The sequence below is a fragment of the Haplochromis burtoni genome, unplaced genomic scaffold (genome assembly GCF_018398535.1).
Source record: "Haplochromis burtoni strain Fernald_Lab_line unplaced genomic scaffold, NCSU_Asbu1 Contig_463, whole genome shotgun sequence".
NCBI lineage: Eukaryota > Metazoa > Chordata > Actinopteri > Cichliformes > Cichlidae > Haplochromis > Haplochromis burtoni.
In genome coordinates, this window is record NW_024582824.1 from 297,920 (window position 1) to 323,131 (window position 25,212).

A 25,212-nucleotide genomic window follows, 5' to 3' on the forward strand; every position below is an offset into this window, starting at 1 on the left:
AAAAAAAGGAAAAGCAAAAACAAATCTTAAATGTATGGAGGACTGAAACTGCCAACATCAAACATGAATTAAATGTATAATATGCCCTTAAATGTGTCTAATTTAATTAAAAAAATAATTAGACAATAATTCATTCATAAACTCTGGCATTATTTTTTTTACTTTACCCTGTAATTATTTATTTTTCCCACGTAATTATTTTTTGTAATACATATTTTTATTAGAACCACAATAATAATGTCACATTTTATTAAACCCTCCTTGTTTTTTCCCACTGAATGAAGCTCTTTTGTGTATTTCTTTTTATATTATTATTTGTATTTATTTATTTTACCGTCATTGTTGTGAGTCATTTTATGATGTTGTATTTTGTTGATCTAGGTTGTTGGAACAGGAAAGTATACGTCATCTTGTGAACTTAAGCAGAAACCATGAATTTGTATATTTTGCACCATGCAGCCTTGTATCATTGATGCTTTTATTAGATTTTTGTAGTATTTTTCTTGCCTTTAAACATGTGGTCTCTCGCTCTGTTAGCTGGCTGGTGCTTTAGCAGAAGAGGGCTGCTCATTGGATCAGATTGTTTCCAAGGTGACGGAGATTTTAAAGAGGATCGGTGAGTCGCGCTTTCTTTTGGGGTTTTTTAATACATTTAATACTTTCTGGGAACACTGGAATATTTTTCTTAATGATGTTTCTGTTTTACTCCAGGCACTCTGGGGGTGAGTCTGTCTCCATGCAGCGTTCCCGGCTGCCTGCCTTCCTTCGATCTACCGCCAGGAGACATGGAGGTCGGGCTGGGTGAGGGATGATTAGAGGAGGATGGAAAAGGTGGAGTTGTGAGAGCAGGAGAAAGAGAGTGGCAGAATATGGAGAGCAGCCTTTTGGGCTGACACCAGTTATCTAGACTTTTATTTCCAGAACTAAACTTCCACCCGAGCTAATGAATACTTTTTACATTTTTTTTTTGTGACAAATGATTTAAAACCAGATCGTTAGAATGGCCAATCTCCATCTTTGACTTTCTCTGCAGATCTGACATCATGTTAGTGATATTTTAGAGAAAATGACTGAATTGCACCATCTAGTGGTGTGCAAGAGCAGTTAAGAGCAGCAAAATGGTTTAAGTGAAGCATAAAATAGTGTTTCCAAAGAATTCATTCAGTCAAATGGGGAGATGGGGATGTCAGAATTTCAGCATGTTAAATGGGTTGGGTGTCTTTAATCTGAGTGGAGTTTTCTATTCAATTCATAAAACTGGAGGAAATTCACTTGTAAAAGCTGAGAAAATGATGGAAACTCTTCTAAAGATACACAGATGGCGAGAGGACAGGAGACGAAAATGAAATAACAGCCAGTGTTTTCTTTCTATTTTCAGGTATCCACGGGGAACCTGGAATAAAGAGGTCAAAGGTGAGTCGGATTTGAACCTTAACAGCCTGAATGTGCTTTTACCATCAGGCTGTATGGCTCAGTTTCTGTTGATCTTCTCCCTCAGGTGGCCTCTGCTGATGAGGTGGTCAAGACCATGATAGACCACATGACCAACCCAAGCAGCCAATTGCATCTGCCGCTGAAATCAGGTTCACTAAATGACATCGATCATGTATCATGCTGACCGTTAGTACGGCTGCTCTCCATGTGTGTGTTTTTTCCCTCTTTCGTACAGGAGACAGTGTGGTTGTGTGCGTGAACAACCTTGGAGCTCTGTCTTGCCTAGAGATGGCTGTGGTGACTAGATCGGCCATCATCTGCCTGGGTAAGTGTGTGTGTGTGTGTGTGTGTGTGTGTGTGTGTGTGTGTGTGTGTGTGTGTGTGTGTGTGTGTGTGTGTGGTAAGCATTTAACCATACTTAGCTGGGTCCTACTGTGCTTCTCTCACATGATCACCATTTTAACTTTAATATACAGGAAAATAAATACCTGCATCTCACTACCTCACTACACCCTGTGAGTTAAAATATCGTCCATGTAAAACATAACCTTGTCTCTTTTATTTTTCATAGCTTATGAATGGCAGTTTTTGTGAGTAGCTAGACTAACTAAAAGAAACCACAGTGGAACGTTAATGAATGCTATTGAATAACATTTTTTATTAGCACTTAGCATGAGCTCAGATGTGATTTGATTGGCTGGTTTTGGTGGGTGGGGGAACAGCACGATCATTCGATAATCTGGAATATGATTGGTGTTTTTTATAGAAAGCCGTGGAGTGGTGGTTGCCAGGGTGATGTCTGGGTTGTTCATGACCTCTCTGGAGATGGCAGGAGTGTCGCTGACCCTGATGAGGGCTGACAAGGAAACACTGAGGCTGATAGGTAAGTGTTCAAACACATAGCTTTGTTTTTCTAAACTTGTGAGGGCCTTTGTCATAACATCACAGTGTATTCAGAGCTTCAGAACTTCAAACTTCAGAAGCTTCAAAGTGAATGCTTACATGATCGACATGGCAGCAGCAACCAGTCAGTCAGCTCTTTGGCATGAAAACCACGAGGCAAACAACTAATCCAGTGGTCTAAAGAGCTTGGAAAGAAAAGCATCTGGACTTCTTGGAGTTTCCTTGAAGAAGTTTCACTTCTCATCCGAGAGGCTTCTTTGGTTCTAAGAGCACCTGGTGGAGAGTCATAGATTTTAAGCCCTATGTGAGTGTCCCCCGAAGAGGGTCATGGACCCCCTATTGATCCTCTACCTAATCACATGAGGCAAGATGTGAAAACAAGTCTGACCCAGAGGTGAGAGTGTGAGAGTGTTCAAGTCTGAAAGTCATATGTCTGAACAATCCCTTATGGAGTGGAGGAGACTAGCAGCAAGTAGAGAGCAGAGACCATGAAATCTCTGTGAAATTCACCAACATGTACCTACTTTCTGCATCTTTGATGCGAGGAACTACTACTGGGCAGGAAAGGTAACCGAGTGATGTATGACACAAGTTGGGATGGTCTCTTGGAGGTGTTTTCAAAAAAACTTCAGATTCAAAGGTCATTAGCTGACGTTATTAGGCTGTGTCACCACTTTGCCAAAGTCTGGAGGAAGACCCACTGTCACCCTCACGAGACTGATTTGGATGTTCAGGAACAACCCAGAAATCATCAAAGCGAGTTCTAAACTGGAAACTGCTGGAACACCAGCGCGTTTGTCCACAGTGAAGCGAGTTTTACATCTTCATGGATTGAGAGGGTACAGCCCAAGAAGGAAGATCCTGTGCCAAAACTTACATCTTCAAGCTTGACTGAAATGCCTTCTGAAGAAATGCTTTATGATTAGAAGAGGCAAAGATTGAGCTGTTTGGCCACAGAGAGATGTTTGGAGGAGTAAAGGTGAGGCTTTCAAAGCTTAAAACACTGTATGACACTATGACATCTCTGAGGGTGTTTTGCTACTGGTGGTACTGGTACATTGGATAAAGTGGATGGAATAATGAAGAAGGAGTACCTCTAAGTTCTTTAACTTCCCTTCAAATTGACAGCTAGGTGGTTGAAACTTGGACACGGTTGGTTTAAAAATTGGTTTAAATGGATAAAGCAGGCTAAAAGTAAGCTTTTGGAGTGAGCTTCCTAAAGCCCCAACCTCAGCCCTGTTGAAAATTTGTGGACTATGCTTGAAAGCTGCGGCCATGTCAGGAAACCAGGAAATTTAAATGAACTCCACTAATTCTACCAAGAAGAATGATCAAATATCATGCTAGAATTATGCCAGGAGCTTGTTGATGGCTACTCTGAGTGTGAAAGCCCAAAATACCCAAACCCAACCCAAAAATCACGATGTCATAAGTCACTGGACACTGTGAACATCCACGGTCACCACTTCATGCATAGTGGACCTTCCATGTGTATGGACATGTGCAGGTATACATGTATGTATATGTATACATATGTATATTTAGTGTGTACATGTGTGTGTGTACATGTCTATAAACAGGAATAGTGGTGGTACAATAGCTATATCAAGCTTTATAGTTTATGGCTTTCATATTTCCAACCATATCCATAATCACATACTGTGTATGCTACCATTGTATATAGTGTATTATCTTACTTTTTTTCATTGATTGTACTTATTGTATTTTTGTATTTCCTTCTGATATCTGTACCTGAGCTGAGGTGACGCAAAAATTTCCCCGTTGTGGCATCAATAAAGTCTTATCTTATCTCTCTCTTAAATAAATTCAGACTTTTGCACCCAGTTCTTGATTTCTCATTAGATTTAAATTAAGTTATTAGATTTATGCTGAACAATTATTCTACCCTGGAAAAGGACTGGTTCAAAGTAATCATAAATCCAAACTTAGCAGGAATTTCATCCCCATGATGAGTGAATATTAACTTCTGATAGAACCACACAAATAAGCACTCTCATATGGGTTCAGAGACACAGATTTATATGATAAATAAATTTGTTACTAATGAAAAACACACACCTCCTTTGTCCTATCAAGATGCTAAGACTACTGCCCCTGCCTGGCCAAACCTCAGCAATGTGTGTTTGAGTGGACGCAGCTACATCACAGAACCACAAACAACCATCAAACGGCCACAAGATGAGAAGCACTCTGAAGGTTAGTTCATGAGCTTTTTGTGTATGTGTATTGCAATCAATTATTGTAATGCATTACTTATTCAAGGCTTATAATTGAACATGTTTAAAACTTGTTTACCTGCATGAAATTGAAACAGGATGAACAAAAGGAAACCAACAAATTGTGCTGTCAGAGAGGGCATATTGGACATTCCAGTTAGGACACATAACATCCATTAACTCTTACTCTCTAGCCCAGTATATAATTTCTGATCTATATCTTAATAAAATAGTTTGGGCTTTTTTAAATGGAAGTTTGTTTTGTTATTCTTGGCAGGACCACTTAGTCCTGTGATGCATAAAGCCTTGGAGAAGATTTGCTCCACTCTGTTGGAAAAGCAGGAGGAACTCAATTCCCTTGATCGTGCGTCCGGGGATGGAGACTGTGGTAATACTCATGCTCAGGCTGCTAGAGGTAAGAAACTGTGATTACTATCTTCAGTAGCTTAAAGAGGAACTTGTAAAAATAGTGAAGATGCTTGTTCAGCCATTCAGGAGTGGCTTCAAGGACATGTGGTCCCCGGTTGCCCCGGGAAGCTGTTATCAGTCGTTGCTGGATTGGTGCAGGAGAAAATGGGCGGGTCTTCAGGAGCGGTGGGTTTATTGATTCAAGTGGTGTTTGACTACAGTATTCTGTCTTAATCAGCACAAGCACATGTACTAATGCTCAGTTTATTTCAGTTGTACAGTCTGTTCCTCACTGCGGCAGCCGGTCATGTGACCGAGGGGCGGAGCAATGCTGCAGCCTGGGCCACTGCTATGAATGCTGGGACAGAAGCAATGAAAAAGTAAGGGTTGGTAACATTTTCATGTCTGTATTTATTTCAAAGTCCACTTTTCTTCTTCATATGGCCATTTAACTGCTGTTCCAGAGTTTTTGATCTTATGATCAATGTTGGCGTGCTGCTCTCCAGTTGGTTTAAAAGAAACTTAGTTTATTCATTACTACAGTCGCATCATCAGCAAATGCTATACTTGCCTTCCAGTCTGAAAGCTCTGGAATATCCTGACATTTAACTTTTGAATTAATGCTCAGATCCCATATTATTTGCCAACCTGGCAGGTGTGTGGTAGCCTATGTCACCATTTTCAGTGTCATGCTCCTCCAAAAGTCCAACACTGAGTTGACTTCATCAGGTCTTTCGCCGGATGAAGCTTTAAGTTACAACATTCAGAACATAGTTAATATTAGCAGGGAATTTCACTACATCTCCTGGTTTATAACACAATGCAAAAATACCAAGTTCAGTTCTGGATTCATGTAAGTCACTTTATCTTGTATCCTCTGCAAAAATCCAGTATTCTTCCCTGTCAGATCTGGACAGCCATTGTCTACAACAACTGCAAGTTTCTTCCTTTTCAGACCCAGCTTATCGCAGCATACAGTTAGGTCCTTGAACAAATGACTAGCTGTCATAGTCCATTTTTGCATTGCTGCTAGTTCCTCTGTAATCTCAAAAGTACAAAGATGAGTAAGTGGGCTGTTAGTGTATGTCACAACTCAAGGAGAATAAAAGTCAAGGAAGATAAAAGTGCAAATTGTCTTCATTGTTTTTCAACCGAACCTCCAGATTTCTGTGCAATGGCCAGGTCGGACTTAAATGTTGACTTTCTTGCAGATATGGTGGTGCCGCCCCTGGAGACAGAACAATGGTAAGATTTTTGTCCCCCAAATCTCATTTAATCTGAATGACCTAATTTATGAAGAGTGTCTTTAGCAGTGAAGTTTCTTTGTTTCTCTTACCTTGTAGCTGGATGCTTTGTGCCCTGCAGTTGATGAACTGATTAAGCTGGCCACAGCTCCATCTGGTGGACACATGGCTGTACTGCAAAGTGCTGTGAAGGTATGGTGCCACCTGGTGTTGATGTGGTTGCACTGCTCACTCAGCAGATTTTTCTACATAATGTTCCTTTTGCTTTGGTCTCCACAGAAAGCTGCTTCAGGAGCGGAGGCAACTCGTGACCTTAAAGCAAGGGCTGGGAGAGCCAGCTACATCTCACCCAACCTGGTCAGCCTGCCAGACCCTGGTGCTGTAGCTGTGGCAACCATCTTGAAAGCTATTCTGGAGGTGCTAGAGGGGCGAAAGTGATGCAGCCACCAGGATAAGAGTAGAGGGCTAATGCTACCTAAACAAAACTGTGATGATTATCATTTAAAATATTTTGATTTTGTGATGCATATTTTACACTTTTGGAAGCTATTTTTCACACTATACACAAAGTAAGTCATTACAAGCTGTTAAACTGAGTTTACGAAACAAAAGGATGTAAAAAATTATGGCAGCAGTGCAAAGATGTAAAGCAAAAATCAAGAAAAATAACTTTGGTATTGTCTCTAAAACATTTTCCATTGAAAACTGAATCATATGAACAGCAGGAGACCTTTGTAGCAGAAGGGAATATTCATAGTTTCTACTAATAAAGGAAAAATCTATTAATAGATTGGTGTTACTGATTTTTGGTATTTGTTATTAAAAAAGCAAGATCCATTTATCCATTTTTCTGGTACTGATCTGGGATCACAGGGATTACTGGCATTCCAGAGAAGCCAGAGTCCATCTCTTGAAAGGTCAAACTCTGCACTCTGTCTCTAAGGGAGAGCCCAGCTTTTTTCACTTTGTGATCAGATGCTCCATCACCGTTTCTTCCTGCTGCAGCGATGATCTTGACTTTATGAAGGGTTTGTGTGATTGATATCAGTATGATTCAGATAATTAGTGAAGATAAATGTTTGGGAAATTCTTTTGTTGTATTTCCTGCTATATGATGTGCAGTAAAGATAATCCTAAAGGCTGCAATACAGCAGCTTTTAAAGTGAGGCCACAACTCGTGCACACTAAGATGATCGCTTTCATGCAGCACATAATCTGTTGCCAGGTCTGTAGACCTTTTTTTTTATTGTTCAGATACACGTTTGTTCTTCACACAACACAACTTTTATAGCAGCAGCATTCATAGTTCATTGGTGGGTTTAACACCTCCTATGGTAAAAGGTTCAGGATGTGATGATATGAAAGGAAAATATTAACATGAAGATGACCTGCATTCATGCAAACATCCATCATCCATGCATGCATGCATGCAGTCATCTACCCATACAATATCCATCCATGCATCTCCATAGTAATCAATGTATCCAACCATGTATGCATTGTTCATCCATCCATTCATCCTTCCATGCATGCATGCATCCAAACATGTATACATCATCCATCCACCCATCTACACATCTATCCATGATTCCTGCATGCATCATCTGTCTACCTATCTATCCATGCATCCATCAAAGTGTCCATCTACCCTTTGATGTCTGTCAGTCTGTCCGTGTGTCCGTACGGTGTTATCTTCATATTCAACTCTGGGTCCTGAAGGGAGTTGGAGCAGCTGCTTCTTTTATATATTTTTAATTTTAAATATGAAGGTCTTTTATCTTTCTTGTTCCACTGTGTGGCCTAATACAGATTAAATGTAGTTTAGATTCCAGTGCAGTAGGACAGTCCTGATATAATAAAGTAACTAAGACATATTATGTGTACATATAGATATGTGTGCTTTAACAGCACACACCCACTCCCTGTCCTCTTCCACACAGTGAAAATGAGTGGACATGGTTCAACAACCGTGTCGTGATTCTCACAGTCTGTAAAGATTTTTCTCTTTGATGATTAAAACGTGCAGATAAAGTCTTTTCTTGTCTTCCTTGCTTCCTTTCAAACTTCGTTTCACACTGTATCAACGAAAAAAACAAAACAAAAAAAACCCCAGCTCTGCACCGACTTCCTGACACACATGCACAAAGTGTTGCTGTTTAGACTTTGAACACGCCCACACTCTCACACATATTAGAAACATGCTTCATGAAACGCTTTCAGTTTGAGCGACACCGCTGCACTCAGACCGCTGCAAAGGTATTTCTTTTCTTATTGTGTGTGTGTATCCACGATAAAACTATTGTTACAGCTTTTATTTTCAGGAGTGAGTCGTGTATTTTTAATTTAGCTAACTTTTGATTAAATGTTTTGGACTAAAGTTTCCAAACGTGATATGCACCTGCTTTATCCACTTTTCAAAATTGAATCTATGTACAAGTATAAAGAATTAATTTACTAACCGATACAACAGATGAGATTAATTTGTCGTTTAGGAAAACAGATAATTGTTCATGGCACAGATTCATGAAGATGCTGGAATCTTCATGAATCTATGATGTGAATCTCCTGTTCCACTACATCTCAAAGGTGCTCTACTGTTCTCACATATGGTGACTTTGGAGGCCTCTTGGGTGCAATGAACTCACTGTAATCTTCAAGAAACCATCTTGAGATTATCCTGATCTTTGTGACATGGTGTATTATTCTGCACCTTGCACCTTTAGGCAAGTGTAGTTGTGATTTGGTGTTATATAAATAAAATACAATTGACTTGAAAAGGCAAGTCATGGCCAGGAATAACACTGATGCAGGCTGTGGTTTTTAAATGGTGCTCACTTGGGGCCCAAATGTGCCTAATGCCATTATACCAGCACCACCAGATGGAAGTATTAATACAATGCATCGATCTGTGCATCCATGTTCATGTAACACCAACTTTTGACTGCCATTTGAATTTTGCCACAGAAATCAAGACTCATCAGACCAGGCAACATTTTTCCAATGTCTTATTGTCTGTTTTTGGCGCTATATAAATAACATTGAATTAAACCTGCTTCAAGGTTCCTTGTTAATTCAGAAATGCTCTTCTGCATACTTTGGCTGTAATGAGTGTTTATTTGAGGTACCATTGTCTCTGGTCATTCTTCCCTGACCTCTGACATCAACAAGGCACCAGAACTGCTGCTCACTTTATATTTTCCCTTTCAGAGTATTCTCTGTAAACCACAGAGATCACTGTGCAGTAAAATACCAGCAGATTAGCAGTTTCTGCAATACTTAGACCACCCTGTCCAGCACAAATAATCATACAACATTCAAAGTTTCTCAAATCACCTTTCTTCTTCATTCAGATGCAGTTTAGCAGCTTTACTGAATTAAACTGGGTGACAGGTGTATCCCACCAGAGGCCCTTTTTATGAAAGGCTAGAAAGTAGTTCAGGTACCCAACTGATGCAAACCTTGAAACTAAGCTGCAAAAGCTGCAGAAACTCTGCTGCACATGTGTGAAGTATGCAGCTCAACTTGTTTGGTCCCGGTTGCCAAGATTGACCTATTTATAGAGCAACCTGGAGTGATTTAGAGAGCTGATAACCTCTGAGCATAACCGAGGTTGTGAGGTTTAGGGAAGCAAAAATAAGGAAATGATATCCCGGGCATGCCCAACTTGCTGTGTAAAAATGCAAATAAGCTCCTTAAGTAATTTAAGTGAGAGTCATTAGTACTTTTTGCCTTCATACTGAGCAGCACAGAGGTGCCGACCTCTGTCTTTTGTATTTTATTTGCTGTGTGTGTGTCACAGGAACAGAGAAAACGCTGTCTTACTTGCTGTGCATTCTTGACTTTCTGAGTCAGGAGTACTTGTAAAACAAAGCTTGTATAAAGTGGAGAAAAGGGTCAGACTTTGGTGTGTTATTTTAAGTTGTTGCTTACGTTATTTTCCTTTAATTATAGCAAGCTCAAAATAAGTGTAGCTCGACCCTCTTGGGTTGATGTGACTTTTTTTTGAAGCAATGAGTTTGCATGAGTAGAGCTAATGTTGTGGTTCAGCCCGCTCTTGTTTCAAAATGGCTTTCAGCGAAAACTCGAACAAAATGCTCCAGAGATCTTCAGGATTTTCTACCTATAATCCAAAAAATTAAAAACCCTTTAAATCTCTGTGATGGTGAGAAATGTTTTTAGAGTAATTCATAGCAAAATGCACAATTTCTTTTTTAAAGTAAAGCTTGTGTGGTTCGTTTTAGATTACTTACGTTTGAATCTTTTTTTGAGAGCAAATCTTGCTCTTAAAAATGATACCTAAGCTTACCTTCAGTTTTTTTTTGATGATCATGAACTATAAGCTCACCATGACACAGTAAAAACCTTTCCTTTCAGAATCTTTTTGAGTCCCTCTGCTCTTAAAATGTACCTGGTTAAAGTTCCATCTGAAAAAAGCAAACAAAAAACAAAAACAGACATAAAAAAAGACACCTTTACTATAAAGCAGCTTTAATTAAAAAAATAATAATTCTACTCTAAGGGGAATTCATGCTTAGATGAGGATTTCTGGTTGTCATCAGTGCAGATAGCTGCTGTCTTGATAAACTGAACGTCTGCTTCGTGAATAAATTTGGAGGAAACATGGTTCAAAACAGTTCACAACATAGAGCTGTGAAAATATGAAGAACACAGAAAAATGTGAACTTTTAAAATTTCTACTCTACATGTGCTGAAATTAGACACAACAACAGTATGGCTAGCAGCTGCTATACACTAAAACAGTTTTTACCTTTAAGTCTTACAAAACTTTCCTTTTTAAACTTTTCCAAAGAAACTTTTGAAAATAAACTGACTGGCGTCGTCATTTTCATTTTCTGGGTGTAACATGGGGTGCACAATCTAAGGATCATGAACTTTTAATGATAAAAAAAATAGAAATTACGCACATTTTTATTGTGAAACAAGAAAGAAGGAAATGTTCTCAAAAAATTTGTCTGAAAACATAAATGACCATATTTATCTGACCAATCACTCTGAGTATCCACAGAGTCATCCTTAGTTTTTCCTTTTTGCTTTAGTTAAGGTCCACGTAGAAGAAATTTAGCTGGTCACTAAAGTACACGTCAAAAACCTCACATTTCTCAAGGCATCGTGTTAATCAGCAGCAGGATAGTGCAGTCATATCAGGGCAGGGCGGTGCAGCGGTTTGGCTGTCGGCTCACAGGAAGCCTTTCTGTGTGGAGCCTGCATGTTTTCTCTGCGGCTTCTCGTTGGTTTCCTTCGGGTGCTCCTTCCTCCTCCCACAGTCCAAACACATGAGTTTTTTGCTTTAAAATAATGTGTAGGTTTTTATTTTATAGGCTTTTGAGATCATTTTGGAGTCACATTAGAGCTGTTTGGGGGTTTTGGTTGGGGGTGTGAGATTGTGGTTTGACCCCTTTAACACTCATTAGTCTGTAGCCTGCTCTGTGACTGCCACCATGCTCTGATTAAAAACAATCTAAATCTGGTTAATAATTTAACAGTTCTCAGAACTTTAAACCCTGTCATTTCCTTCACGTTGACCTCAATGGCATTGGCTCTGTTCTCTAGTTTCAGTGTCTGCAGCCATACTTCAACCAAACAAACCAAACCTGAAGAAAAATGCTATTTTTATTCCTTCTTCACATTCAAGAAGCCATTACTTCTCATGTTTTCTCATTTCTTCCCTGTTCTTATAACAGGAAGTGTTTTACTCAGGCACCTGTTAACAAGAAAAATAACCAAACCAAAGGAACAGCTGCTGTGGTGACAACGCACTGACAATGCCAGGAAGCTCGTCTACCATAGTCATGAAGCTGATATGTCAGCTTTTCTCGCTTTCTTTGTCCCCATTATCTGATTCATTTGTCTCTTAAAGATAAAAACCCAAAGAGATTGTGGGTCTTTTAAATGGTGTCGCAATCAATTTAAATAAATATCTGTGTGTTGCAGATGGAGTTTGCTTGCAGCCATGTTGTTTGCAACTGGAGTCCAGATGGACCAGGTGAGTTTCTTAAAGTGAATCTTCGCCAATGTGACAAATAATGCTCATGCTTGCTATAGTTAGAACCTTTCAAGTACATTAAGCCGGTGAAATGTTGACATCTTTGACCCTGAGTTGCAGAACAATCTGCGTCTGTTTGTATTAAGTGCCACCAAAAAGGAAGAGAGCGTGCATAACTGCTTAAACCTGTTATAACGAAGGGTTTTTCCTCCAACTACAGGCGTTTTTCCTATGGGGCCCGAGTATGACAACATAGTGCCAGTAAAACAACAAGCAGGTAATTTTCTCACTCATGCACTTGCAAAAAATGTGCACAAGCATGCAGCTCTCATGACGCTGATGGTGATGAACCGTTGCTTTTTTCTGGCCAGAGCGTTGATTAAATTCTCAAGAGCATTGCAGTGAAATAACAGGAAAGCATATTAAGTAGTAATGTGTGTGTGTGCGTGTGTGTGTGTGTGGGCATGCTTGCAAATGCAAGACAGACAAAGAGACGAACTGTGTAGGAGATGTAAAGATAGAGGTTCAACAAGGGAAAGTCCACACAGAGAAAAAGATGTCAGATAGCTCTAATTATCAAGATGTTAGAAGAGTGTGACAGTTAATGCTGATAAAACTAAAAAATCTGTCCAAATCAGTCTGGCTCCACCCCCATTGCCAGTAAAATTGAATTTCTCACCAACACAAATCAATTTCAGTGAAATTAATGTAAGAAATAAAGTAAATATTCCACATATCAAGTATTAACAAGTATTAACGCAGATCATAAAAACAAAAATCAAGATTTGTATTATTTGTTCTGCAGATAGATAGTAAATGGCTGGATAAGCACAACAGAATGGATGGATGGTGACAGATGGCCTGTAGAATTTTTTCTGAGTTCCTCAGGCCTTAAAATGTTGTTGGTTGAAGTTCAATCAGAAAAATCTAACAAAAAGACAGCATTTATTATAAAACAGCTTTCATATTTGCAGCTAGATAGATGGATATTAGGTCTCACAGTGAACGCTTTTATGACTTTTTGGCATTGATGTCACATGACTGTCAATGGTTCGGATTGTTTTGCAATGGTTTATGTGGTTCTTATGGTCCAGTGTGGTCCAGTATGGTCCAGTGTGGTCCAGTGTGGTCCAGTGTGGTCCAGTGTGGTCCAGTGTGGTCGCAGCCATTCCCCATGTGATGGCCACTGATAACAATTTGCATATTGACGACTGCCAAATCGAGGCCACGGCCTATTGTTAGTGGTGCTAGGTTCAGATCATTTTGCGACGGTTTATGTGGTTCCATCTCATCATCTGAGATGGATGCAGTCACTTGGATCAGTGAAGAAATGTTGAGGCGAACAGAATAAACTTTCTGGGATTTCCTTGTCTGGATTATTGAGCATGCATTAAGACATTATTACTTTGGATTGTTTTCAGACTTCATGTTGCATTACTTCTAGGATTAATTCTGATTTCACTCCTAGTTTAGTTTCACTTTCACTTAGTCTTTGGTTAGGTAAGGGAACCAACATTATATGATTCGATTGGGGAAAAGGTCCCCTCTACTTCACCAGACTGAAAATCAGCAGCATGAAGTTTAAACTTTTTGGTTCAAATTTACATCAATAGGTATGGATAAGGTACAACACTGAGTGTTTCTTGTCTTGTGTTTCTACGGTGTATTGACAGACATACAGGCTTTTTGTGCTGGGGTGTTTTTTTCTGTTCTCAACCTCTTCTCCCATTAGCAGCTCAGTCTGAGTGGAGTTTTTTCCCCCTCTTCCTCTCACCTCATGTTATGAATTGTGTTGTTTTTTCCTATCAGCCTACCTCTCTGACATGTCTTCCCAATGTGATGTTTGTGTAAAGTTTGGTCAGAGGGTTCCTTTGTAAGTGTGCATGCGCCATTAGCGTGCTGCCTGCTGTAACCTATAATTTCCTTCGGGATTAATAAAGTATTTCTGATTTAGATTCTGATTGAAAATCTGTAAGACAGGGTGGAGGCTCTGTCATGGTTTGTGGCCGTATATCAACCAGAGGTGTTAAGCTCATTTTCATGCAGAAAAAAATGAAGCCACTGCATGTCAGATGCTATCCAGAATGTACTATTTTTGCCTTACACCAACAGGAATAAATCATGGCTTCTGTTTCTGTTTGTTCATTTAACCCTTGTGTGGTGTTCGTATTTTTGTTACTCAGCCAGTGTTCATGGGTCTGGTGGACCCGCTAGAGTTTTGGCTTTCCAAATTAACACTATCAAACAATTTTATGTTAAATTACTCAACAGATGTTTACTTCATCCCAATTACAAGACATATGAACAGCAAACATGGTTAATTTTTTCCCTTTACCTTTGTTAGATCACATTTATGAATTAATGTGCTTCTCGTTTTTCTTTTATATAAAATGTTATAAATAAATCAGTTATAATCAAGTGGAGTGAGTGGAAAGACACAACACATTTACACGTGAAAAAATAATTAATTGTGTGATTTTTCTTTTGAAGAAAAATGAACACGGGTCTCACAGACCCGAACACCATACAAGGGTTAAAGATAAAGGAGATAGTACTGAAATTAGTAAGATTACGGTCAGCTGATTAAAAAGCTCCTGGGTTTCCTAAAAAGGCCTGACATTCATGCTAATATATAGCTGACAGTTAGTATACAAGGAATAAACAATACAGAGTAGAAATGTGATAACTAAACTAAAGGGCAAGTGTGACCACCTGACTAATGTAATATTTTTTTGTTTGTTTGCTTGTTTTTAAGGAGAGTGAATTTTAAATTTACAACTCAAAATTTAAAGAGACAAAATCAGCTGTTAATTTTCACAATCTTTGATCGGATCAGCTGTAGCCATTTCCTTTAGGTCCATGGGTTGGTGGAAGTTTTATTCTGATAGACCTTTAATGTTTTAAGACAAGTTTTGAAAGAAGATTTTAAAAAGATCTCACATATGCACATCAGATAATGACTGCAGTGAGGTAATAAAGCCATAGCCTGGACTCTGCATGTCCTAGAGAGCATGTCACTTGATACGTTTTGCTTTTGTAGGCTATTTATTCAGTGTTTCCTTGTTACTTCAGATGAGGTTCCTCCACCGCTGCCCCCTCGTCGACTGAGGAAACCTCGGCCTACTTCTCTTCCTCTTTACAACAATTCCTCCTTGGAGCCTCCGTCTGCTCCTCCCTCCCTCCCTCCTCCTGTTCCTCCCAGACGTGAGTTTGATTTGCCAGTCTTTCCTTATGTTTTATATTTGATATTTAATCTTTCTCTCTCTCTCTCATTTCCTTTTTGCGTTTCATCAGTTGACAAGCTGGAAGGATTAACCAGGTTGAAGGCCAACGTCAACGTTGTCTCACTCAATGTTGGAAAACTGGTTGACACTAGTCAAGGTCAGGGGGCACACACATGCAAACACACTTCCTTCCAAGGTTTTTGGGGATTTTATTAATCTCTTTTCTTTCTTTGCTTATCAGACTCAGGCATGGAGACTTTTCAAAGGCCAGTGATTTGTGGGAAATGTAGTGCTGCTTTGTCATGTCTCAGTTCGTTACAGAAGAACGTGAGTGGTAATTTAATTGCCGAATTTTTTATTTCTTTGGATTCAACCAATTGATTAACTGGTTTCCACTGGACAAAGGTAGTTGAAACAAACAAAAGCAAATCCTCTTCTTCTTGTGCAGGTTTGGCGATGTGAGTTCTGTGGATATGAAAACAGCGTAGACGAAAGTTTAGCTGCTTTGTGCATTGGCCAGCGAGCCGGTGTGCGCAGTGATGACCTTTACCTGCCCAGACAGAGTGAAGACGACTATCAGAACTTAGAGGACACGCTAGTTGTTTTCTGCGTGGACACTTCTGGCAGCATGAGCGTTACTACAGAGGTGTGTGGATTGCATTATTCAAACACACTGCGGGTAAAATTCCTGCAGGCATTGTTTATCAAAAGCTGGAGGCTACCCTTGTGGTTGCAAAAAGAGTTCTTGCATGATTCAAAAGCTTGTAGGATCACCTTGAGCATAAAATAACTTGAAGTAAATGCATTTCTGCATGATTTTATCAGTCGTCAAGTCCTCAGTGAAGAATCTTATTCCACTCTCATTTAAGTGTGTTGCTTTAGTTGATTGAGTTTTGCAGGCATCCATTTATGGACAGCTCTCTTAAGGTCCTGCCACAGAACAGGACGTGCCACAGCGTTTCAGTGAGTTTGAGGTCTGGACTCTGAATTGGATCATCTGGATTCTTTTCTTTTTTAGACATTCAGTTGTAGATTTTGTGTGTTCTTGTCCTGTTGTATGATATAATTTGGACAAAGCTTTAGCTGTCGGACAGATGGGCTTACATTTGATTCTAAAATAAAGAATGGTATGCAGAGGAGTTGTTGGCTGACTCAATGACAAGAAGGTGCCCAGGTCCTGTAGCTGCAATCAGCATCCACACAATATAGGTGTTTGATGATGATATGCTGTGTTTGAGTTTCACTCTACATTTTGGCCAAACCTCCCACTTTGATCTCGTCTGTGCAGTCTTGTCTCTATCAAGTTTTGTGTTTTGCTCAGATGCAAGTTTATTTACTTTTTATTTATTTATTTTTTTTAGACAGAGAGAGAAAAGGGTTTCTTCTGGCAATCCTTCCAAACAAGCTGTACTTGTTCAGTCTTTTTCTAATGGCACTGTCAAGATTTTTTACATTTAACATGCTAACTTAGTCTGAGATGCACCTCTCAAGTTTCTTGCAGTTTATGTAAGCGCTGCACAATCTGTTCTTCGGGTGGACTTACTGGGACATCCACTCTTAAAAAGATTGTGGCATTGTGGTAACATATAGCTAAATACCAAAATGTCTGCTGTCATCGAGGTGCCTACACTCACTTGTTATCAGTTAAACAAGTGTAATTAATTAGCAGCACCTGGCTGCTACTTACCTTCTGAATACCTGTAGTAGCAGTAAAGAGACATTCAGTTTTCCACAGTTGAAACCTCTTTTCCACATGATTGTAGGTTAATTAAATCACAATAAAACTCCATTTGAAATGTTCAGTCTTATCATGTTTGCTCTGCTTTAGGTTCCATCAAGCAATGGCTCTGTAACATACGTATCCAGACTAGAGGTGAGAGGATAATTTGTTGTGGTTTGATTGGCTGAGCTGCATTAACATAATCATTTTGTTTTAAAGTTTGTGCTGTTTTGGTATGTCTTCACAGGGTATGCAGGACGCCCTCTACAGGGCACTATTCACCATAAAGCAACGGTCCCCTCATCGGAGGGTGGCTCTGGTGACATTTAACGATGAGGTAGGAGATGTAGCAATAGTAGTAGTAGTATTAATTATAACACTGATTCTTGTATGCTGCTTTTTTGAATCTTTCTTTTTTGTGAACATTTAAATACAAATATAAGTGTTATCCCATCCAACTAGCATGTGGTAAAAGATTGTAAAAGGTGTTTAGTATTCATTATGTCTTTGGACTCCAGAAATCACAATGAGAACAAATCATTATGGTTGATTCAGACTGAACCTGGGGTCCTTATCAGGAGTGGGGATGCTAAAGCTTTAGGTATTTTGCTGTCTATATTGCTACCTTAAAACAACGACATCAAAAACTAAATTATTTTTTTTTTACCTTTTACTCTACTGTTACATTTTTTTTTACTTCCATGCGATCTTTCTCATTTTTTGAGTAGAATAGAATAGAAAAGCCCTTTATTGTCTTTCCTATGGTTTTGGGTTTTTTTTTTTTGGCCAATTTTAATCTATATGAATATATAATCGTGTCACTCAAGATATAATGAATATTTAATTGCATTCCTCTATGTTGCTATAACTAAGTGCATTGCTCCAGTTTTACCTCAATGTTGTAAAATAGAAAAATCAGTGGAGCAGATCATAAGACGTCCTTGTTCATAGAACCAGACTTATAAAGTCCATTGAATCCCTTATTTATCACTACATGAGAGAATTTTAAATGTTTTCCTGTTTTTGTCCCCTTTGGACCTTGCATAATTGACAGTTATGTAGCCTGGCCCACAAAAACAAGAGGACTTCCTGTTTACCATGATGAACTGTCATGCTCTGTAGAAGATGGCTCTTCAGCAGACAGAAGGGAGAAGCAATCTGCCCTCATCTGCCAGAGAATTTGTTTTTTTGTCAAAATTTGAATTAAATGTTGAAGACATTAAATGAAGAAGACCTTATAAATCTCCTGCCCCTGGAGTGCTCTAACTACATTCTGCTGGTTTCACAGGTTGTAATATATGGTGATGGTACTAGTGCTCCTATCACACTCAGGGATTGGGCGCTAGTTGACTACGACCATATATGGGAAAAGGGTGTGACTTACCACATCCCACACTGTATCGCTGAGACCTACAACCACCTAATACAGAGGGTCAAAGAGTAAGTGTTAGAAGTGTTTTAGAAACATGGAAGAATGCTCTGTACAGTCTGAAACACTCTTTGTTTTCTCCACATCTCTGACTCTAGACTCAGGGAACATGGAGCCACGTGTCTTGGTCCCGCAGCATTAGCCTCCGTTGCCATGGCTTCAAGGTACCCCGGGTCAAAAGTGAGTAAATGAGCGGTCAGATATCAGATTGGGACAACTGAGTGCTGTGACTGTCACCACTATTAACAAGAACCTTGCGGCTGTTGTGATTTACAGGTCATTTTATGTACTGATGGCAAAGCAAACATCGGACTGGGAGAGATGGAGGAAGCTCCCTCTCTGACTCCTTCTGCCTTTACTCCATATTTCTATACTCAGCTGGCTCTAGATGCGGTACAGAAGGGGTAAGGGCTCACATGCATGCACAAAGTTGTTGAGCATTTGTCAAGGGACAGGATGAAGTTTACAGACTCTTGTGTGGCAGGTAAATGATTGCTCACCAGAGACATGGTTAACGCAATTAAACATTGACAAATGCTCAATGTTTAATTGCGCATTTGAGCATTTGTCAATGTTTAATTGCGTTAACCATGTCTCTGGTGAACAATCATTTACCTGCCACACAAGAGTCTGCCTCAAAGTCAGACAGGCACCACCTCTGCTCCTAAACACAGCAGCTGATAAGAATAGTCCTGTTTTGTTTTGCAGATTTAAAACTTCATCCTGTCCTCTTCGAGTATTGAAATTGTGTGGTATTTAGAGATATTCCTGTCAAATATTGATCGTAGGCGATCGTGACTCAAGAGTTGGGAGTTTGCCTTGTAATCGGAAGGTTGCTGGTTCGAGCCCTGGCTCCAACAGTCTCGGTCGTGGTGTCCTTGGGCAAGACACTTCACCCGTTGGCTACTGGTGGTGGTCAGAGGGCTCGGTGGCACCAGTGTCTGCCACCGCCGCCATCACCTGTGTGTGAATGGGTGGATAACTGGATGTGTAAAGCGCTTTGGGGTCCTTAGGGACTAAGTAAAGCGCTATACAAATATAGATAAATGGCCATTTACCATTTCAAATCTTTTACTTTTTTCTGTTTACAGAATATATTTGTTTTAATTTTAATTACACAGTCCCAATCAAAAGTTTATGAACACTTGAAAAATGACAAAAAAATCATATTTTGCATGGTTGGATCTTAACAAGGTTCCTGACAGAACAGATTCAAGTGCAGACTGTGTAATTAAAGCAAAAGATTTTTATTTTCAATACCAGCTGATCAAAAGTTTAGGACCGCATGCCTTTAAAAGGCCAAATTTGTGCAAAAATGTGGGTTCATTGTCATTTTCTGTCAGATAGTCACACTGTCATGATGTTCTGATGGCAAAGGCAAAAAAGCTTCCCTTTTTGAACGTGGTCGGGTTGTTGAACTGCATAAGCAGGGTCTCTCGGAACATGCCATCGCCTCTGAGGTGGGACGCAGTAAAACAGTCATTTGGAATTTCTTAAATGATCCTGGGGGTTATGGAACAAAAAAGTCAAGTGGAAGACCCAAAACAATTTCACCAGCACTGGATCCAATTGGCTGTCTGTCAAGACACTGGACAATTCCCGAACCAGATTAAGGCCGCTACTGGTGCCAACTGCAGCCCCCTAACCATCAGACAGCATATAGTTTGAAGGGCCTCAAAAACAAAAAACGTCTTCAATGGTATCGTCTCCTTGAATGCCACAGAACTGACCATGTGGACTTTGCAAGAGAGAACTAAACATGGGACATTGAAAGGTGGAATAAAGTTTATTCTCTGATGAAAATTTTTGTTTAACCTTGATGGTCCTGATGGTTTCCAACGTTACTGGCATGACAAGTAGATCCAACCTTAGATGTTTTCTATGCGTCACAGTGGAGGGGACACAATAATGGTCTGGGGTGATTTTTCCTTCAGTTTAACAATGGAGCTTGTGCAGAGGCATCAAACGGCCACTGGTGGCCACTGATTTCTGTTTTGGGGGCAATTACAGGTTTTTTTTTTTTTGGAGGTGTGGTCCTAAACTTTTGATCAGCTGTAAAACAGCCTTTTTCAGTTTAAGCATTGTTTTCAATAAATTATGCATGCTCAAAAAACCTCCCATTTCTTCTTATTGTATGTTGAAGCTCTACTTGGAACCTTGTTAAGATCCAGCCATGCAAAATATGATTTGTTTTGCCATTTTTCAAGTATTCTTAAACTTTTGATTGGGATTGTAAAAATAAAACCGTCAGTCAAAATAAAACAGTGGGGGGAAAAAAAAGAAAAAAAAAGAAATGCTTGTGAGGAGAGGTTCACAATGACCAGAATCTGGAACAGAACAAAGACGTCAACATCTGGTGAAGTTTAAGAGCCTTTACTCCAGTGCAAATCAGTTGACTTGTGGCTTATCAGCACAAAAAAGTCACTTTGTTGGGATAAACAAAGTAAAAACTGGAAACATATGCTTTGTTCTGGAGTAGAAATGGAGAATTTGCTACTAAGACTTCATTTTACAGCTACATGCTACAGTTTGTACACTCTTTTATATACTCTTTGCACATGTACTCTACAGCATTCCAGAATTCAGACTCACCTGGCTACAGCAGGGTGTCTAGCTCAAACCTTTGAACTTTTCACATCTGCATGAACTGAGCACATCAGCCACAAGACCTGTCTAATTCTGTGAAAAACATATCTCTTTCTTTCCTTTTTCAGAGTCATAATATCAGTAATGACTTTTGAAGGGACAGACTGTCGCCTGGCTGATATTGGTAAACTGGCAGATGCTACGGGAGGAAGAGTGAGATAGACACAAATTAATTCACACAAGCAAACACAAAGAAGAACATATTACTGTAACTCTTGCTCCTTGGCTTGCGCAGGTAAATATTGTCAGCATTGGCACGGTAGCAAGAGAGATTCAATCGGTCTCCGAAGATAACGTCCTAGCTACAGGAGTCAAAGCAACCCTGCTCGCTTCTCATGGAGTGTGAGTGGCAACGTAAAAACACTGCCACATAAACATTTTACATACTCGATTGTATGTTAGTCTAATAACAATAATAATATAGAGTGGTGCAGTGGTATCCAAAATATTAATTTCCTTTGTTTCCTTCTTTTATTTTCACTCTTCTCTCTCTTTCACTTTAGGTATTTTCCATATGAGGATGAAAACAATCACAAACTGGTAAGAGAGATTGGGAATGTCACCAAAGGTCTGGAGATCACCTTCCAGTTTGCTGTAAAACCAGATTTTATGGAATGTAGGTCAACTCTGCTGTATTATTACTGCTTAAAAATCATTTTTAGTGCAGAAAGCATTTAATAGAATCAACCAAAGTCTAATCTATTTTGTTATATATTGGTCTGTATTCACCAGTTTTTCTCCAGAAAGGAACGCTTCCATTCCAAATGCAGCTCAGCTTCAAGACCAGAGACCAACACAGAATCACTCGCATCATCACCGAACAGCGACCAGCAACTACCTGCAGGTAAAAAGCTGGAGCTGGGTGTTAAATACTTTTAGAATCATTAACTTAAATGTGTTCCAGTTAATCATAAAATATATTTATATATTTAATTTCATCTTGTTTATCTGTCTGTCTGAAGTCGGATTTTTGCAGGTAGACTTAACATGGCAGTGCTCGATGTTCACTGCGCACAGCTCTGTGCCAGTTTAACCATGGAGGGTAAAGTGCAGGAGGCACAAAGGCAGCTGAAAGCACAGCAAGACCTGATGCAACAAGTCAGGTATGAGTCTTGTAGAGGATACATGGAGAAAAAGGTAATAATGAATGCACATATGAGAGATTCAGTAGCCAGCTATTAAGGCACTGATAATGTATGCTGCATGCTATTGTTGTGATGAATCCTGTAAAAAGTCAATTTGGTGAATTTGGACCTAAGTCAGTGAAAGCCAGACCGAAATCTGTTTTTACTACAAGCATTTTTATTATTATGTTTTACACAAAATTTATAAGAAATGTGAAGAAGTGTTTACTTTGTAGAAGTGACAGAAAGTGGCTAAAACAACTCTATATAGATCCCAGATAATATAGCTACTGTTTTCTGCAACATTTGGCTACTCAGTGTTTCAGGAATTAAATTTGAGACACCACGTGCATAAAATGGTCATTAAACATTATCATACAGAGAAAAGAAGCTCGAGTTCTCCTAAAAACAAACTAACTTACCTTAGTATTCTTTTATATAGTCCAAACGTAAAGTGTTATACATTATGTTGAGGAATAATTATGCAAATGTTCTCAACTTTATTACTTTTGTGTAGTTACTGCTGCCTGCCTTTGTAGGAAAGATATTTTCCAAGTGTGGCATTTAATCTCTTGTCACTATTTTATTACTACCGGACATTTAAACTTTTATAAATGTTCAGATTATTATTTTTTAAATCCCTATAACAATAAATAGCAAAGCAGATATGTATGCAGATCTTAGTACACATTGAATGGGGGGGATCTAGACCCATCAGTTCACCTGTACTGTGGGGCCACTGAGCCACCACCTGATCATTTTACGTTAACGGTTGAAGTGAGTAGAAGAAAGTGGAATGGTTTTAAGGGGTTAGAGTTCAAGTGTGTGTGTGACTTTACTGTGTTGTAGGCAGTAACAGTGCCTCTTTCTAAACTACAGCAAGTGGAGGCCAATCCAAAAGGAAGAGAGTATATATGGTAACTGGATGGAAACCATGACGACAATTTGTGAGGACATTACCACGGAATCCCAGGTATTCATACACTTTTTTAATGAAGACAATTAGATGAAATTTCACACAGTGAGTTGTATCATTATATAAACCCTTTGTTTATGTAACATGAACATTTTGGAAGTATTCATTTTTATTTTATTTTTACATGTGTCAGATGTTGTGTTTGTCTGTGACTGAGCAGGCAAAGATTTGGAAAATCGTACTTTTATACAACTGCCAATGAAGCAGCACAAGAATTCATGAAACATTAATCAGATGTTGTGCACTCATAATCTTTCTTTTTTTATTTGTTTTTTGTCTGCACATACATTGCAACAGATCAACAACAAAGTTAATACTAACTTCTAACAGTCGTAAATATGAAAATATAGCCCTCACCCTATAAATTTTAACTTGAGTAAATACTAAACTCAGAGTGAGAATGAGCTTATTGAACTCCATCACAGCCCCTTAATGGTCAGCACCTTTCAAGCAACCACAGTGAATAAAGTTTTTATAGCTACTTTTTGAACCTCTCCATAGACGAAAATTTTGCAATTAGTGCAAGAGTACAAGATCCACTGGAACAAGATATTAGATTTTGTTTATAAGTCTGTTTATGAGTTTGTAAAAAATAGTTATTCACAGATTATCAATTTTTTTTACATCTATTACAGCTGACTCTTTCTGATGAAGCAGCTAAGGTGGTGTACCAGATGAAGAGAGCCAGCAGTGTCAGAAACAACAACAACAGCAGCAACACAGTTAATGTCCAAAAGAAGACCACAAAGAAGAAAAAGGCTGTCATGGAGGCTGTGTAAATTAAAAGACAAAACAAAACTGTTTATTAAGCAAGTAATTTTACAGCAGTGAGAGAACCATAGTTTCTTTTTATTTAAGAAGCCCAGAGTACAGACAGGCAAATGTATATGACTAAAAATCTTCTGTGTCTGAGATGCTGTTGTACAATAGATTCAATAAGAGCTCCTACCTCTTTGCTTATTCCACGCCTAATTATTGAGCTGGAAATGGATACAATTTTTCCAACATTGATCTACTCTAGAAAAACTGTACGAGGAGTTTTATCACATTTTTAAATGCAAAATCTCATAAACTGAAGAATTTAGAGTGGTTGTAACTGACTTTGTAGAAGCTGTTACGATTATAGTTTTCTTTGTATTGTAATTATATTTCTTAATAGTCTACAACAGAGATGGGCAGTAACGAGTAAAGTAAGGCATTAATACTGCAAAAAAGGTCATTAGATTACTGTTACTTTCCCGTAAGCACGCTGCGTTACTGCGTTACTCTCACATTGCGTTTGTGAGAGTGTCTCATGGCAATGACATAAGCGAGTGTGACGTTCGTGGCAACTGTGTGCAGATTAACAATGGATAATATAACGAGTGCAGGAGTATGAGGTGCAGTATTTAATGCGTGGAAGTACTGACCTTACTTTGAGTTTGATTCCGTAAAAAGTGACAAAATCATCAGCATCTGCTGCTCACTGTCTGGGAAGAAAATTTCTTTTTACAGGGAAAAAACCCCTAAACTTCAGAGCAAGCACTGAGTACGCTGCCATGGCAATGTGAAATTCAAAGAGAAACTCCCAGATCCTTCCTCTGACATGACCACTGTGGCATACCTGCACCAGGGCAAACATCCGCCTACCCCACTTTTTTATTTATTTTCTGCTGTGTTTTACTTGCATCTATTTGAAAGAGTGAGTGTAAACACCAAAAATTGTTTTATTTTATGTGCAGGAATGTGCAGAAAATAGGTTTAAATGTTAAACAAATTTCTTCCAGTCAGAGAATGGTGCATATAATTAAATTTTTGCTTGATGCATTAAGTTAAAATATTAAAACTAATAAAACTAGTTTTAAAAAGATACTTTTTCATTTG

General features: G+C 39.0%; 2 protein-coding genes across 2 annotated transcripts in view; both read left to right on the forward strand.

The window, feature by feature from the left end:
• tkfc (triokinase/FMN cyclase) overlaps window positions 1-7,012 on the forward strand; it is an 11,235-nt gene extending 4,223 nt beyond the window's left edge. Inside the window, exons 5-17 of the mRNA XM_005946346.3 lie at window positions 538-616; window positions 712-801; window positions 1,379-1,413; window positions 1,499-1,583; window positions 1,670-1,759; window positions 2,201-2,317; window positions 4,435-4,554; window positions 4,852-4,989; window positions 5,062-5,168; window positions 5,256-5,362; window positions 6,194-6,227; window positions 6,326-6,418; window positions 6,506-7,012. Of these exons, the coding sequence (XP_005946408.2) occupies window positions 538-616; window positions 712-801; window positions 1,379-1,413; window positions 1,499-1,583; window positions 1,670-1,759; window positions 2,201-2,317; window positions 4,435-4,554; window positions 4,852-4,989; window positions 5,062-5,168; window positions 5,256-5,362; window positions 6,194-6,227; window positions 6,326-6,418; window positions 6,506-6,664 (1,254 nt within the window). The 3' untranslated portion in view covers window positions 6,665-7,012. The remainder of the gene's footprint in view (window positions 1-537; window positions 617-711; window positions 802-1,378; window positions 1,414-1,498; window positions 1,584-1,669; window positions 1,760-2,200; window positions 2,318-4,434; window positions 4,555-4,851; window positions 4,990-5,061; window positions 5,169-5,255; window positions 5,363-6,193; window positions 6,228-6,325; window positions 6,419-6,505) is intronic.
• Window positions 7,013-8,313: 1,301 nt separating this feature from the next.
• On the forward strand, window positions 8,314-24,844 carry si:dkey-9k7.3 (circularly permutated Ras protein 1). Its single transcript, XM_005946345.3, has 19 exons — window positions 8,314-8,482; window positions 12,179-12,230; window positions 12,451-12,507; window positions 15,303-15,434; window positions 15,525-15,611; window positions 15,696-15,781; window positions 15,903-16,100; window positions 17,283-17,327; window positions 17,422-17,511; window positions 18,463-18,614; window positions 18,702-18,783; window positions 18,880-19,007; window positions 21,318-21,402; window positions 21,485-21,591; window positions 21,753-21,865; window positions 21,982-22,093; window positions 22,212-22,352; window positions 23,253-23,346; window positions 23,985-24,844. The coding sequence occupies exons 1-19, from the start codon at window positions 8,432-8,434 to the stop codon at window positions 24,126-24,128; spliced, it is 1,956 nt and encodes a 651-aa protein (XP_005946407.2). The 5' UTR covers window positions 8,314-8,431; the 3' UTR covers window positions 24,129-24,844.
• The last annotated feature ends 368 nt before the right edge of the window (window positions 24,845-25,212 follow it).